The 15244-nt window shown below is 39.7% G+C and overlaps 1 protein-coding gene across 3 annotated transcripts in view; it reads left to right on the plus strand.

Annotated features, from left to right (window-relative positions):
• The window catches only part of MND1 (meiotic nuclear divisions 1), a 114691-nt gene that overhangs the window by 20610 nt on the left and 78837 nt on the right, over window positions 1–15244 (plus strand). For all 3 annotated transcript variants that reach the window (XM_027513482.1, XM_027513484.1, XM_027513481.1), the window contains exon 4: window positions 589–737. In XM_027513482.1, coding sequence (XP_027369283.1) covers window positions 589–737 — 149 coding nt within the window. The remainder of the gene's footprint in view (window positions 1–588; window positions 738–15244) is intronic.

Genomic DNA, 15244 nt, shown 5'->3' on the forward strand with positions numbered 1-15244 from the left:
CAGTATGTTTTGGATGTACATATATCCAAGCCATTAAATATTTTATAAAGTAAATTTAATGAATGCATAGTATATTTATCCAGAATTTTAAGAGTCCAGTTATTGTACTAATTTCCAGGGTTTTGCTATGAAAAACAGTGATTTAATGAGCATCCTTAAGCATTATTTTCTTTAGCTAAATTTGTAAAAGTGGAATTTCTCTGTAAGAGTTATGCATAAATCTATTTTTGCTATATTTTTCTACCATGTTGAGGAGTACTTACATCTCTGAATCCTTTATTATAATTTTTAGTGTTTTAAGTAGTCAAAAAATCCTGTTTCATGCTTTATTTTACATTTCTTCGATTATTAGCCAGTTTGACCACTTTCCTTGTTTATTGCCCATGCGTGTTTTATAGATGCTTATTGATGTATTTTGTTTTTCTCTTGGAGTATTTGCCTTTTATGTAATTATTTTTAAAAGCTCCTTATTTATTAATGTATTAACTCAATCTATAATATTTATTGCAAGTGTTTCCCCAGTTACTAGCCTTTAATTTGATTTATGATATGTCTTAATATGAAGTCTTTAAAAATTATCTCTCTTAGCTGCTATGTCAGTAAAAGAAGTCCTTCAAAGCTTGGTTGATGATGGTATGGTTGACTGTGAGAGAATTGGAACATCTAATTATTACTGGGCTTTTCCAAGTAAAGCTCTTCATGCCAGGAAACGTAAGTTGGAGGTTCTGGATTCTCAGGTAGGCCACCACAATTTAAAATAATAGATTTGTTTTTTAAGAAAGAAATTTGTTTTATTTAATCCTCTTCCTATTTAGTGGTTTCTGTTACATTTTTAACGTGCATTATTTGACTCAGTCTAAAGATAATCAAAATCTCGTTTTTTCCAAGGGGAGCAAAGACCGTAGAATGTTCTAACTCTCATCTCACATGCCATGATATTGTTTTCTAGTATTTTAGTTCTTTTTAGGTTTACAGAAAAATTTATGGGCAGGTACAGAGAGTTCCCAAATACACCCATGCCTCCTGCACCCAAATACAGTTTCCCTTATTATTCACATCTAGTATTAGTGTGATTCAGTTGTCACAGTTGACGAGCCAATGTTGATACCTTATTATTCACTAAAGTCCATAGTTGACATTAGAGGCTCATTCTCACAATGTCTTGTGCATTGTGAGTTTTGACCAATCTATAAACGTCATGTATCCAACACTATAGTATCATGCAGCGTAGTTCACTGCCCTAAAAGTCTCCTTTGCTTTACTTATTCCTCCGTCCTTTCCTCTCCTCTAGCCCCTCGCAACAACTGATATTTTTAAGGTCTCTAAAGTTTTGCTTTTTCCAGAGTGTCATCTGGTTGGAATCATAGTCTGCAGGCTTTTCAGAAGAAAGAAGACTGGCTTTTTTCACTTAGTAGTGTGCATTTTAAGTTTCCTCCATGTCTTTTGGCGGCTTGGTAGCTCATTTCTTCTGACTGATGAATAATATTCCATCCCATTGTATGTGCCACAGTTTGTTTACTCATTCAGCTATTAAAGGAGCTCTTGGTTGTTTCCAAGAGTGTAGTTCCAGATTCCATCACATTTTGATGAGCTCTTTTGTATCCTTTACAAGACTGATGGCATGAATTATCATGTAGAACTTACGATGCAGTGGTCCCACCTTTATCTGAGGAAATACTTGCCAAGACCCCCAGTAGATGCCTGAAACCATGGAAAGTCCTGAATCCTATACATGCTGCGTTTTTTCTTATGTATACATACCTGTGATACAGTTTAACTTAGGAATTAGGCACCGTAAGATATGAACAACAACTAGTTGTGAAATAGAACAGCTGTACCAATAACAATGTGAATGTGGTCTCTCTCTCAAAACATCTTATTGTGCAAATTTAGTGCCCTTTCCGTCTTAATGAAGCACTTGTCATGTCCTGGGGCTGTATCTTTTGCAGTTTGAGGTGCAACAGCAGAACTAGCCCAAATTTCTTTTGCCTTCTTCACAGTTTCATGGAGAGAAGATTCATTCTCACAGTCTTTGCAAGCTCAGCATACGATTTTTTTCCTTCCTTACTAAGAACTTTCACCTTTTCACTTAAAGGAAGTTCTTTGCAGCTTCTCTTTAGCATATCTGAGTTGTGTGCATCAGCACTCTTGTGCTTTGGAGCCATTATCAAGTAGAATAATGGTCACGTGAGCACAGGCGCTGTGGCACCACGACAGTAACCCCATAGCCAGCGTGACTGCTAAGTGAGTAACAGGCAAGATACGCTGCACAGAGGAATGACTCATGTCCCATGTGGGATGGAGCCGGATGGGGCAAGGTTTCATCACGCTACTCAGAATAGCACACAATTTAAAACTTCTGAACTGTTTATTTCTAGAATTTTCCATCCGATATTTTTGCACTATACTTGACCACAGGTGACTGAAACCATGGGAACTGAAACCACAGATAAAAGGGGACTCTACTATATAGGCAAGGGGTGAAATTTTAGGGAAAGTACTGTGGACTTTTTTGGGAAGGGAGGAAGAGTCCTGATTTTCTGGAAGGTAACAATAACAGGAAAAGTTAATTAACAATAGTAAATTAATTTCTCTCTGGAGGTTGTGTGAGATTGTGTTTATTCACAGGAAAATCGTCCTGAAACACCACTTTTTTAAATGATGCTCCTGTGTTCAACTTTGTGGGGAATCATAAAGTCCGTGTTCTTAATTACAAGCAACATAAACTAACTCTGGTTGACATTAGCAGAAAAGAAATTTATTAAAAGATGTAAGATGGACTTGCAGAGTCACTGGGAAGGATGGACACAGTTCTAAAAGTAGGCAGGAACTGAGGGAAGGTACACAGCCAAACTCCTACCAGAACACACCATGCCTTTCTGGTGAGGATACTGCTGCTTCAAACATTGCACCCAACTTGGCATTGCTGACCTCAGAAGATAACCTCAGGTTTATACGTATGTGTGTGTGTTTATTCTTTTTCAGATTCTTTTCCCTTACACTTTATTACACAGTAGGACCTTATTGTTTAAGATGCTGCATTTTTTCCTTGCTAGGAAATAGCATACGTATTCATCACTCAGCGGTTTTTTTAACTTATGCAATTAAAAACTTTATATAAGGTGATGTCTTTTTAGGCCTTATTACATTTTCCTGTCTTCATGGTTTTTTGTTCTTATCCCCTTTGAAAATTCCCTTGTCTTTCCTTTCTACTTAGTTCTAAACGTCTCTTCTCAGAGGCTTTCTCAAGCTCCCTTAGCTTACTATGTTCTTGTCCTTCTCTAAACTCCTGTAGTATTTTTGGTCTTACCATAAATAAAATGTACAGCTTTGGCAAATATTTCTGGCTGTCCAATAAACATTGTCCCCTTTTTCATTGCTGTGTTGAAGGAGCAGAAAACATTAACCTTCCCAGATTCCCTTGCATCTGTGAATGGCAGTGGGAGACAGATTTGATGAGTGAGATGTAAGTGAAGAGAGGCTTTGCGGTTTCTGGGAAGATGGTCACTTTCATGGTAAAGGCAGAACCCTTTCTTCCTCTTTTCCACGATATGGCCCTGAGATTGTACTGTGCCGATGTTCCTCGAATGGCCAGGCCTGAGTTGACAGGGCTTGGGTCCCCGGTGGTGTTTTGACACGCTGCACGAGCCTTGGACTGCCTCACCTCTGGACTTCACGTTGCATAAGAAAATTAAGCCCCTGCTTCTGTTGGACTACAGTCCATGGGGTCACAGTCAGACATGACTGAGCGACTTCACTTGCACTTCACTTTCATCTAGTTTTAGTCAAATACTCTCTTTATATTCTAAAAGGCTGTATTCTAAGTGGGTAAATTTGCTTTAAATTTCTTTTTAATTTAAATGTGACTTAGCTCTTGTATTATCTATTGCCGTGGAACAGAACTGCATGCCCCAAAACTTCATGACTTAAAGAAACAAACATTAGTGTATCACCATTTCTGTAGGTCAGGAATCCAGGCATGGTTTAGTTAGACTCAAAGCTCATGTGAGGGGACTTCCCTGGTGGTCCAGTGGTTAAGAATTCGTCTTACACAGTATGGTACTGGCACAAAGACAGAAATATAGATCAATGGAACAAAATAGAAAGCCCAGAGATAAACCCATGCAACTATGGACACCTTATCTTTGACAAAGGAGGCAAGAATATACAATGGAGAAAAGACAATCTCTTTAACAAGTGGTGCTGGCAAAACTGGTCAACCACTTGTAAAAGAATGAAACTAGAACACTTTCTAACACCATATACAAAAATAAACTCAAAATGGATTAAAGATCTAAACGTAAGACCAGAAACTATAGAAATCTTAGAGGAGAACATAGGCAAAACACTCTCTGACATACATCACAGCAGGATCCTCTATGACCCACCTCCCAGAATATTGGAAATAAAAGCAAAAATAAACAAATGGGATCTAATTAAAATTAAAAGCTTCTGCACAACAAAAGAAACTATAAGCAAGGTAAAAAGACAGCCTTCAGAATGGGAGAAAATAATAGCAAATGAAGCAACTGACAAACAACTAACCTCAAAAATATACAAGCAACTCCTGCAGCTCAATTCCAGAAAAATAAACGACCCAATCAAAAAATGGGCCAAAGATCTAAATAGACATTTCTCCAAAGAAGACATACAGATGGCTAACAAACACATGAAAAGATGCTCAACATCACTCATTATCAGAGAAATGCAAATCAAAACCACTATGAGGTACCATCTCACACCAGTCAGAATGGCTGCGATCCAAAAGTCTACAAGCAATAAATGCTGGAGAGGGTGTGGAGAAAAGGGAACCCTCTTACACTGTTGGTGGGAATGCAAACTAGTACAGCCACTATGGAGAACAGTGTGGAGATTCCTTAAAAAACTGGAAATAGAACTGCCGTACGACCCAGCAATCCCACTGCTGGGCATATACACACTGAGGAAACCAGAATTGAAAGAGACATGTGTACCCCAATGTTCATCGCAGCATTGTTTATAATAGCCAGGACACGGAAGCAACCTGGATGTCCCATCAGCAGATGAATGGATAAGAAAGCTTTGGTACATATACACAATGGAGTATTACTCAGCCATTAAAAAGAATACATTTGAATCAGTTCTAATGAGGTGGATGAAACTGGAGCCTATTATACAGAGTGAAGTAAGCCAGAGAGAAAAACACCAATACAGTATACTAACGCATATATATGGAATTTAGAAAGATGGTAATGACAACCCTGTATGCGAGACAGCAAAAGAGACACTGATGTATAGAACAGTCTTTTGGACTCTGGGAGAGGGAGGGGGGCGGGTGATTTGGGAGAACGGCATTAAAACATGTATAATATATAAGAAACGAATCGCCAGTCCAGGTTTGATGCAGGATACAGGAAGCTTGGGGCTGGTGCACTGGGATGACCCAGAGGGATGGTATGGGGAGAGAGGTGGGAGGGGGGGTTCGGGATGGGGAACACGTGTACACCCGTGGCGGTTGCATGTTGATGTATGGCAAAACCAATACAATATTGTAAATTTAAAAAATAATAATAAAAAAAATAAAAGAATCCGTCTTACAGTGCAGGGGACACAGGTTCAGTCCCTGGTCTGGGAAGATCCCACATGCTGTGGAGCAACTAAGCCTGTGCCACAACCAGAGAATCAGTGCACCGCAAGAAAGATCCCACGTGATGCAACAGAGGTCATGTGTGCCACAACTAAGGCCTGACAAAGCCAAATAAATACATATTTTAAAAAAAAGTCTCACATGAGGCTGTGATCAGACTGTTGGCCAGGGCTCTATTCTCATCAGAAGGCACATCTGGGAGATTTACTTCTGAGCTCAGTCTTAATGGTTATTGGATTTAGTTCCTTGATGGTTGTTGGGCTGAGATCTTCAGTTCCTGGAAGTCTGTTGGGTTGGTGGCCTGGATTCCTTGGTAGCGTTTAGCACCTCCCTCCCTGCCTCCTCGAATTGTGGTTTTCCCATAGGACAGCTCACGTGTGGCAGCAGCCTTCCCTCACAGCAGATGTGCGTGGAGAGTCCCAGACACGAGCCACAGGGGTTGTTGTGACTTAATCTTGGAAGTGACTCACCTCTGCCTCATTCTGTTCCCTAGACACAGATCTTAAATTCAGTTCACACTCAGGGAGAGATTATACATGGGCATAAATACCAAGAGACAAGGATCATTGGGACCATCTTAAAGGATACATACCACAAATTTTTCATTGTTCTAACTTCTCAAATGTATAAATCTTTTTATTAAAAAAAAAAGGCTTTATTGAGGAATAACTGACGTACCAAAACCATATTTAAAGTTTATAAACTGTTAAGTTTTGACATACGTGTACATCCGGGTAAACATCACCATAATCAAGCTAAGGAGCATACCCATCACCCTTAGAATTTCTTCATTCCCATTCTCTCTCTCCTGCCTAGCCCCAATCCCTGATACACACTGCTTCCCCTGCCCCGTTCCCCAGGCAACTGCTGATTTACTTTCTGTCATTATACATTAGTTTATATTTCCTAGAATTTTATATCAATGGATCATGCAGTACATATTCTTCCTGCCTTCTTTTACTCAGCATAACTAAGATGTATCCATGTTCCTGTATATATTACTCATACATTTTTATTGTTAAGTGGTATTTCGTTGTGTAGATTTACAATAGTTATTTACCTGTTGATGGACATTAGGGGTTTTGTTTGTTTTAGTTTTCGGTTATTAGAAATAAAGCTTCTATGAATATGTATATATGTCTTTGTATGGAAATATGTTTTCATTTATATTGGGTAAATACCTAGGAACAGAATGGCTGGATCATATGGTAGGGGTATGATTAGCTTTCTAAGAGGTTGCCAGAGGGTGTTCAAAGTGTCTGCGCCACTTTCCATTCCTACCAGCAGTGTGTGTGTTCCGGTCTCTCCATGTGCTCACTGATGCTTGGGATGACACCCCTTCTAGTAAGTGTGTAGTGATATCTCCAGTGCGTGAAAGTGAAGTTGCTCCGTCGTGCCCGACTCTTCGCGACCCCATGGACTGCAGCCCACCAGGCTCTTCCATCCATGGGATTTTCCAGGCAAGAGTCCTGGAGTGGGGTGCCATCACCTTCTCCAGATAGATAAACTGGACTTCCCCAAAACTTAAAATATCGGCTCTTCTAAACACAGTTAAGTAAATGAAAACACAACCAAAGACTGGGAGAAAACACTTGGAAAGCATTTGTCTGATAAAGGATTTGTATCTAGAATGTGCAAAGAATTAACCTGGAGAAATGGAAATTGCAGCAGCAGTTTATCTATCAACTTGTTTCTTTATGGTTAGTGTTTCTGGTGGTGTTATCTTACCCTCTTCCAGACAGTTACTCATGCCTGAAATTAGGCCTGCTGCTGCTGCTGCTGCTAAGTCACTTCAGTCGTGTCCGACTCCGTTCGACCCCTTAGACGGCAGCCCACCAGGCTCCTCGTCCCTGGGATTCTCCAGGCAAGAACACTGGAGTGGGTTGCCATTTCCTTCTCCAGAAATTAGGCCTAACAAGTGCTAATTAAGCATTTCTTTTTTGACTTTGTAAACCAGAGATAATCTGGAGCAATGTATGCTCTTTATTTCTTTGCCTCTGGGTTTAGCATAATTCTATTTAGCAAGTGAAGGAGTTTTGCAAAAAAAGTAAGCAAGATATTCTTGCTAGTATAATGAATCTATTTTTAATAAGTGAACTTATTATTTAGTCTATATATAGAATAAATAATATAAATATATATATATAATAAATATATAATATATAATAAATGGTATATATGTAAATATACATTTATTCTATATAGATAGGATAGAATAGTTCTAATTAGCTTCTGTCAATATTTTCCTCTCCCTACTGGTTTGAAAGTTGGGATCCAGTGTTTTTTGTGACATACTCCTGTTCCCGATGCCCCATTTACAAGCTGGAGATCAAAGCTTAATCTCACACACTTCCTGCAGGAGTCACAGTTCAAGTCAGAGGCCATTACATAAGTAGTAGGTCCAATACCTTCTGTTCTCAGCTCTGCAGAATGAGATTTTGATATGTCATTCATAAGAGATTGATAGCATTTGGCATTTGCAGTAAATACATTTTTTTAAGAAACAAACACTCAGTACCATTTCACTGACTTAAACCTACTTTATTTTTTCACTGAAATTTGAGAAGGAATGCCAGTATCATACTATGCCCCTCAACTATGGTTCTGAAGAGAGCTTATCATTTTAGAGAAACAGTAAAGCTTAATGGGAAGAGAAGTAGTTAGAAATCGAAGATGGATTGAAATCACAGTTTTAACTTTTTGCTAGTTGTAAGGATCTTGGAAAAGTTTCTTAAGCTTTTAAAGCCTTAAAGTTTCCTAAATTTGTTAAAAAAAAAAAAAAAGATTATACTTACTTCAAAGGGTTGTGTGGATTAAGTAGTCTATGTCAAGTGCCAGTGTGCATAGGCACTGTGTAAGGTGGCTGGAGGTTTGACTAAATTAGTGCTCATCCAGGAGTATATACTCTTAAGTTTATTTGTTCAATCAAAAAAAATATTTGAGGGTCTACTGTGTGCAGAACATTTTACCAGACACTGGAGGTAATTCAAAAAAGCAGAAATCGGTATCTTTACATGCTTTACTAAGAAAGAACCTGTAACCTGTGCTGAAGATAAGATACATACAAGTGAAAGAGTGAATTGGAGAGGAGAAGTAGTAAGTGGCTGACTGCCGAACGAGCGATAGAGATTAAAAGTGTTGCAAGAGGTCATGGGATTTATATATAGAAGCCACTGTTAATGTTGAATTGAAGCAGATTCCAAATTCAAGGTTGCACTGAAAGATCAGTTTGTTCAACATATTGCCATAGTAAAATGTTAACTTCTTTTGAGTTTCTTGTTAATTACTTCCAGATTAGAGAGAGGGAGCTCTTTGTTTCCCCCCATCACCCCCATCATTCTGTTCTGCTTTGGTTCCGCCAGTGATTCCAATTAAGTACAGGAATGTACTTGTCTCTTGAGAATGGGCTTTTTTTTGCAAGTCTGAAAATCAGGAAACATTTTTCTCTCTTGCATTTAGGTTGTATATGTTGATCACTGTTAAAGACAGTCTAAAAAAGCCTCATGGTTATAATTTATGTTTCTCTTTAACATTTTCTAAGATAGCAAAGAAGCTATCAACTGCGTGTGGATTGCATTAACTGCTTCAACAGAAACTGTCTGCCTCCTCTGTTTATGTGCAGTACTGAGTTCTTTGAGCGATATAAAAAATGATAAAATGTGTGTTTCGTGTTGAGATAATTTATATTTACTTGGTAAGGCAAGATAAATATACAGTTAATTAACTTGTAATGAAAAGACATTGTTAATTAACTTTTATGAAAAGTCTATATAGTTAAGGGAGACTTCTTAGAAATGGTTTTTTGAGCTGAAAGTTGCCTCAGTGTAGATGGATGGAGGAGATTACTGAGGGGGACAGCGGGAGCCACTGATGCTCTTGATGATGATAGCCAGACTTTACTGAGCAGTCAGCCAGGGAGTTTTAAGAGTTTGTCTTAGTCCATTCAGGCTGCTGTAACAAAATACCACAGATTTGGTAGCTTATAAACAACAGAAACTTGTTTCTCATAGTTCCAGAGGCTGGAAGTGAATGAAAGTTAGAAGAAACGAAGGTGTGAGGTTGTTTGAATGAGAGCAGCCCGCTGGCGCAGTTTCCCTGGTGCTGCTGCAACTCTGTGTGGGGTTTAAACGGATGTTTCCTTGTTTAAAGGGTCAGAACTGTGGAAATCATGCTCTTTCTTTTGTTTTCTTGCTCTGCTGAGACCTTCCTCAGTTCTTCATCCAAGTTCTGATTTGCAACCCATTTATTACTAGTGGAAGGTCGTTTGGGGGTCAGGTTTTTGATTTATCACCAGCATTTCATTTTGAAATCCACACTAAATTGGATTTCAGACCCAGGGTATGGGTTTGGGGAGACACTAAGAGATTCTCAGAATAATTTTTTTTTTTTTTAATTTTACCAGTTTTTAGAAATGAATACAGATCGTCCTCTACTTCTTACAGTGGGGTTATGCTGTCAACCCCATGGGAAGTTAAAACTGTTTTAAGTCAAAAAAATGCATTTAATACACCTAACCCACCAAGCATCATAGTGTAGCCAAGCCTATCTTATAAGGGCTCAGAACATTTAAACATTAGCCTACAGTTGGACAAAATCATCTGTCACAAAGACTTGTATAATAAAGTGTTGAATATCTTATATAGTTTATTGAATACTGAAAGTGAAACCGGAGGTGTTGTCTGGGTACAGAGTGGTTGTCGGTGTGTTGGTTGCGCACCGTGGCGGTGACGCAGCTGAGCGGGAGCTGCGGCTCACTGCCTGTGTCCAGCGTGCAGCGTCATGGGGAGTGTGTGCTGCCTGTCACTAGACCAGGACGAGAACTGAACTCCAAGTTCCAAATATGGTTTCTACTGAATGTGGACTGCTTTTGCACCATCATAAAGTTGTAAAATCATTCAGTCAAACCGTCATAAGTTGGGAACCATCAGTACATAAAATCATTTATTGCTAAAACTGAGCTGGTAAAGAATAGGTCCACTCAAGCTGTGTGGACAACTTGAAATGGTTTTGAATAAAAATAGGCGTTTACCTTTATTGAAATTCGTTCAGTTCAGTAAATGTATACTGAATGCTTGCTGTGGCAGGCATTGTGACTGAGAGGGGTAATGGTGAATGAGGTAGCTCCGGTCCTCCAGGACCTCACAGCCTGGTGAGGAGAGACCCCGGTCAACAGACCCCTGCCACATGGTGGAATAGTGTACAGCATGGGGGAGGATGGTAGAGGGTGAACATTCTGCTGAGGAAAGGCTTTACAGTTAAGGAAGGAGACGTTTAGGTTTGTTCTGGAAAGATGTGTGAGTCCAGAAGGGAGTTGAGGGTGAAGGACATGCTGGGTACAGAGACCCGTATGTTAAAGTAGTGGAGCACAGTGGCTTACAAGAGTGGACTCTAGACCCAGACCCCAGACTCAACTCCTACTTCTTCCATTTACTAGAAACATCTTGTGTCTCTGTTTTCTCTGTTAAGTGGTCCTAATATTTCCTACTTCACAGGTTGCTTGTGACAATTAAATGTGTTGTGTATAACTGCGTACAACAATGACTAATCCATAGTAAGTGCTTTAACTTGTTATTATATGCCAGGACTGGATAGATATGTATAGAACTGCATAATATATGAGAAAATCTTGAGTTGTTTTGTACTGCTCAGTTGAATGTGAGGGGTGAATGTTGTTATTGTTCAGCCGCTAAGTCATGTCCAACTCTTGCGACCCCATGGACTTAAGCTCGCTGGGATCCACTGTCCTTGTGATTTCCCAAGCAAGAATACTGGAGTGGGTTGGCTATTTCCTTTTCCAGGGGATCTTCCTGACCTAGGGATCAAATTTGCGCCTCCTACATTGGCAGATTCTTTACCACTGACCCACCAAGGAAGCCTGATAATGAAGGGCTCTGTGTATGAAGCTGACGGATTTTGAGTAGGGAAGTGAAATGATCAGAGCCTTATTTAAGAAAGATGCTCCTGTTGGCAGTATGGAGGCCATGTAGGAGTGTGCACTGTGAAATTCCCAGCTAGTGGCTGTCCCAGGCGCACTGTGCTCCAGATAAAAGGGCTTCTTTGCACCTCCTGTGCCATGATGGTATGGATGGTACCTGTGGGGCTGCTTCTTCCTGGGGTTCTAGATCGAAAGTGATAGATTCTCTCTATTCCTGTACCCTGCAGGTTTTCTAAGGGCTCTGTAGTTGCACTCCTCTTTCTGTAGTTGTAGCTAATCTTACAGTACCAGAGAGGGTAACTCAGGGCCCTTCTCAGGAACTCTCAACAGTGTCTAATGTTCTTCCTTTCTTCCTAGACTCCTGTGTCTTCTGTCTTCAATTTGTCGTTTGAAGAGGACAGAACAGGATTGGTTCTGGCTGGTCTGATATTTTTCTGGAATAAACCTAGACTTTGACTTTTGAAAGAACAAAAAGAAAAAAAATCTCATGGTTCCACTGTGTGCTGTCACTGAAGTTTGTTCAGGCTCGGCTAGAGCATATATTACTCTTGTCGTATTTACAGACCTCTCTCTTGTATTAGGTATGTTTCTCAAACATAAGATAAAAGCCATGTCTTCAATTTTCTCTCCCCCAAACCTAATAGTAATCCTAAGTAGGCATTTAATCATGTAAACTTAAATGAGTGAATGAGTACATCACACAACTAGCCAGCTTCTAAACCATCTTATCAGCCTGTAAATTGATGTTTAGTAAAAATATTTGATAAAGAATGCTTTTGTCTAGAAATAAATGGAATGTCTGACTAACAGAGGCTTAAATAAATGGAAGTTTATCTTTCTCACATTAAGTCAAAAGGTAGGTATCTGTTAATGTTGATCAGTGTCTCAGTGGTATCCGTCAGCATCTGTGGGGTCCGTTATGGTTATGAGATGGCCAGCAGAGCTACTCTTGTCATAGCTGAAGAATGGTATGGCAGAGGGGAGAGGGAAGTTACAGGAATGTTGTCTCTTAACAGGAATACAAAAGAAAACTTTCTCAGACCTCTCCAATAGGCTTTGGCTTAAATCGGGAAACTGAAACAGTGTCTCTCTAAACACTGTAGTTTCCTCTCTGTAGAGGAAACTAGGCGTGGAAGTGGGTAAGGAAGGAAGGAGGTTAGGAATGGCTTAGATGAGTCAGTCAACCAAAAGGATTGTAGGCATAGTGTTATAAATAGGGTGCTATTTGAGAGTGTAAAGTTCTGTAACTGCAGCACAGTTGATAAGATAGTAGTGTTTAATGGTAATGTAGTCTGTTCTCAGTGAATACGTGAGCTGTACAGAAAACATTCTGCTGTATCACTGACTTTTTTCCCTCTCATTGCAGGGGTGATGCAAGGCATCAACAAAATGATATTTGTATTTTGACGTTTCCTTTCAATAGAGAAATACTTGGCCAATTTCTTACTTGTATAGATAAGCCCTTTTTTTTTTTTGCTATTTTTGATGTGAAAGTGAAAGTCGCTCAGTCGTGTCCTGACTCTCTGCGACCCGATGTACTGGGGCCTGCCAGGCTCCTCTGTCCATGGAATTCTCCTGGCAAGAATACTGGAGTGGATAGCCGTTCCTTCTCCAGGGGATCTTCCCAAACCAGGGATCGAACCCAGGTCTTCCGCATTGCAGGCAGATTCTTTACTGTCTGAGCCACCCGGGAAGCTGTACAAATACATTTTTGTTGATCTGTCTTCACATTTTGTCTACTGAGATTTTTCTTTTAAAAAGTATCAGAGACTCTTATTTGTTTTAGAAATTTTAGTTTCTTCATTGAAAGGTTTTTCTTTATCAAAAATACCATTTATCCGCCTTTGTTTCATAGCAAGATGGTCAACACCGAAATTAGATTGATTATATTCTTCGCAGCCAAAGATGGAGAAGCTCTATACAGTCAACAAAAACAAGACCAGGAGTTGACTGTGGCTCAGATCATGAACTCCTTATTACCAAATTCAGACTGAAATTGAAGAAAGTAGGGAAAACCACTAGACCATTCAGGTATGACCTAAATCAAATCCCTTATGATTAATACAGTGGAAGTGAGAAATAGATTTAAGGGCCTAGATCTGATAGATAGAGTGCGTGATGAACTATGGAATGAGGTTCGTGACATTGTACAGGAGACAGGGATCAAGACCATCCCCATGGAAAAGAAATGCAAAAAAGCAAAATGGCTGTCTGGGGAGGCCTTACAAATAGCTGTGAAAAGAAGAAAAGCAAAAAGCAAAGGAAAAAAGGAAAGATATAAGCATCTGAATGCAGAGTTCCAAAGAATAGCAAGAAGAGATAAGAAAGCCTTCCTCAGTGATCAATGCAAAGAAACAGAGGAAAACAACAGGATGGGAAAGACTAGAGATCTCTTAAGAAAATTAGAGATACCAAGGGGACATTTCATGCAAAGATGTGCTCAATAAAGGACAGAAATGGTATGGACCTAACAGAAGCAGAAGATATTAAGAACAGGTGGCAAGAATACACAGAAGAACTGTACAAAAAAGATCTTCATGACCCAGATAATCACGATGATGTGATCACTGACCTAGAGCCAGATATCCTGGAATGTGAAGTCAAGTGGGCCTTAGAAAGCATCACTACGAACAAAGCTAGTGGAGGTGATGGAATTCCAGTTGAGCTGTTTCAAATCCTGAAAGATGATGCTGTGAAAGTGTTGCACTCAATATGCCAGCAAATTTGGAAAACTCAGCAGTGGCCACAGGACTGGAAAAGGTCAGTTTTCATTCCAATGCCAAAGAAAGGCAATGCCAAAGACCGCTCAAACTACCGCACAATTGCACTCATCTCACATGCTAGCAAAGTAATGCTCAAAATTCTCCAGGCCAGGCTTCAGCAATACGTGAACCGTGAACTTCCTGATGTTCAAGCTGGTTTTAGAAAAGGCAGAGGAACCAGAGATCAAATTGCCAACATCCGCTGGATCATGGAAAAAGCAAGAGAGTCCCAGAAAAACATCTATTTCTGCTTTATTGACTAGGCCAAAGCCTTTGACTGTGTGGATCACAATAAACTGTGGAAAATTCTGAAAGAGATGGGAATACCAGACCACCTGACCTGCCTCTTGAGAAACCTGTATGCAGGTCAGGAAGCAACTTCCATGTTAGAAGTGGACATGGAACAACAGACTGGTTCCAAATAGGAAAAGGAACATGTCAAGGCTGTTTATTTTGTTATTGTCACCCTGTTTATTTAACTTCTAAGCAGAGTATATCATGAGAAACACTGGACTGGAAGAAGCACAAGCTGGAATTAAGACTGCCGGGAGAAATATCAATAACCTCAGATATGCAGATGACACCACCCTTATGGCAGAAAGTGAAGAGGAACTCAAAAGCCTCTTGATGAAAGTGAAAGTGGAGAGTGAAAAAGTTGGCTTAAAGCTTGGCTTCAGAAAACAAAGATCATGGCATCCGGTCCCATCACTTCATGGGAAATAGATAGGGAAACAGTGGAAACAGTGTCAGACTTTATTTTTCTGGGCTCCAAAATCACTGCAGATGGTGACTGCAGCCATGAAATTAAAAGATGCTTACTCCTTGGAAGGAAAGTTATGACCAACCTAGATAGCATATTCAAAAGCAGAGACATTACTTTGCCAACAAAGGTCCATCTAGTCAAGGCTATGGTTTTTCCTG

The sequence above is a fragment of the Bos indicus x Bos taurus genome, chromosome 17 (genome assembly GCF_003369695.1).
Source record: "Bos indicus x Bos taurus breed Angus x Brahman F1 hybrid chromosome 17, Bos_hybrid_MaternalHap_v2.0, whole genome shotgun sequence".
Classification (NCBI taxonomy): Eukaryota; Metazoa; Chordata; class Mammalia; order Artiodactyla; family Bovidae; genus Bos; species Bos indicus x Bos taurus.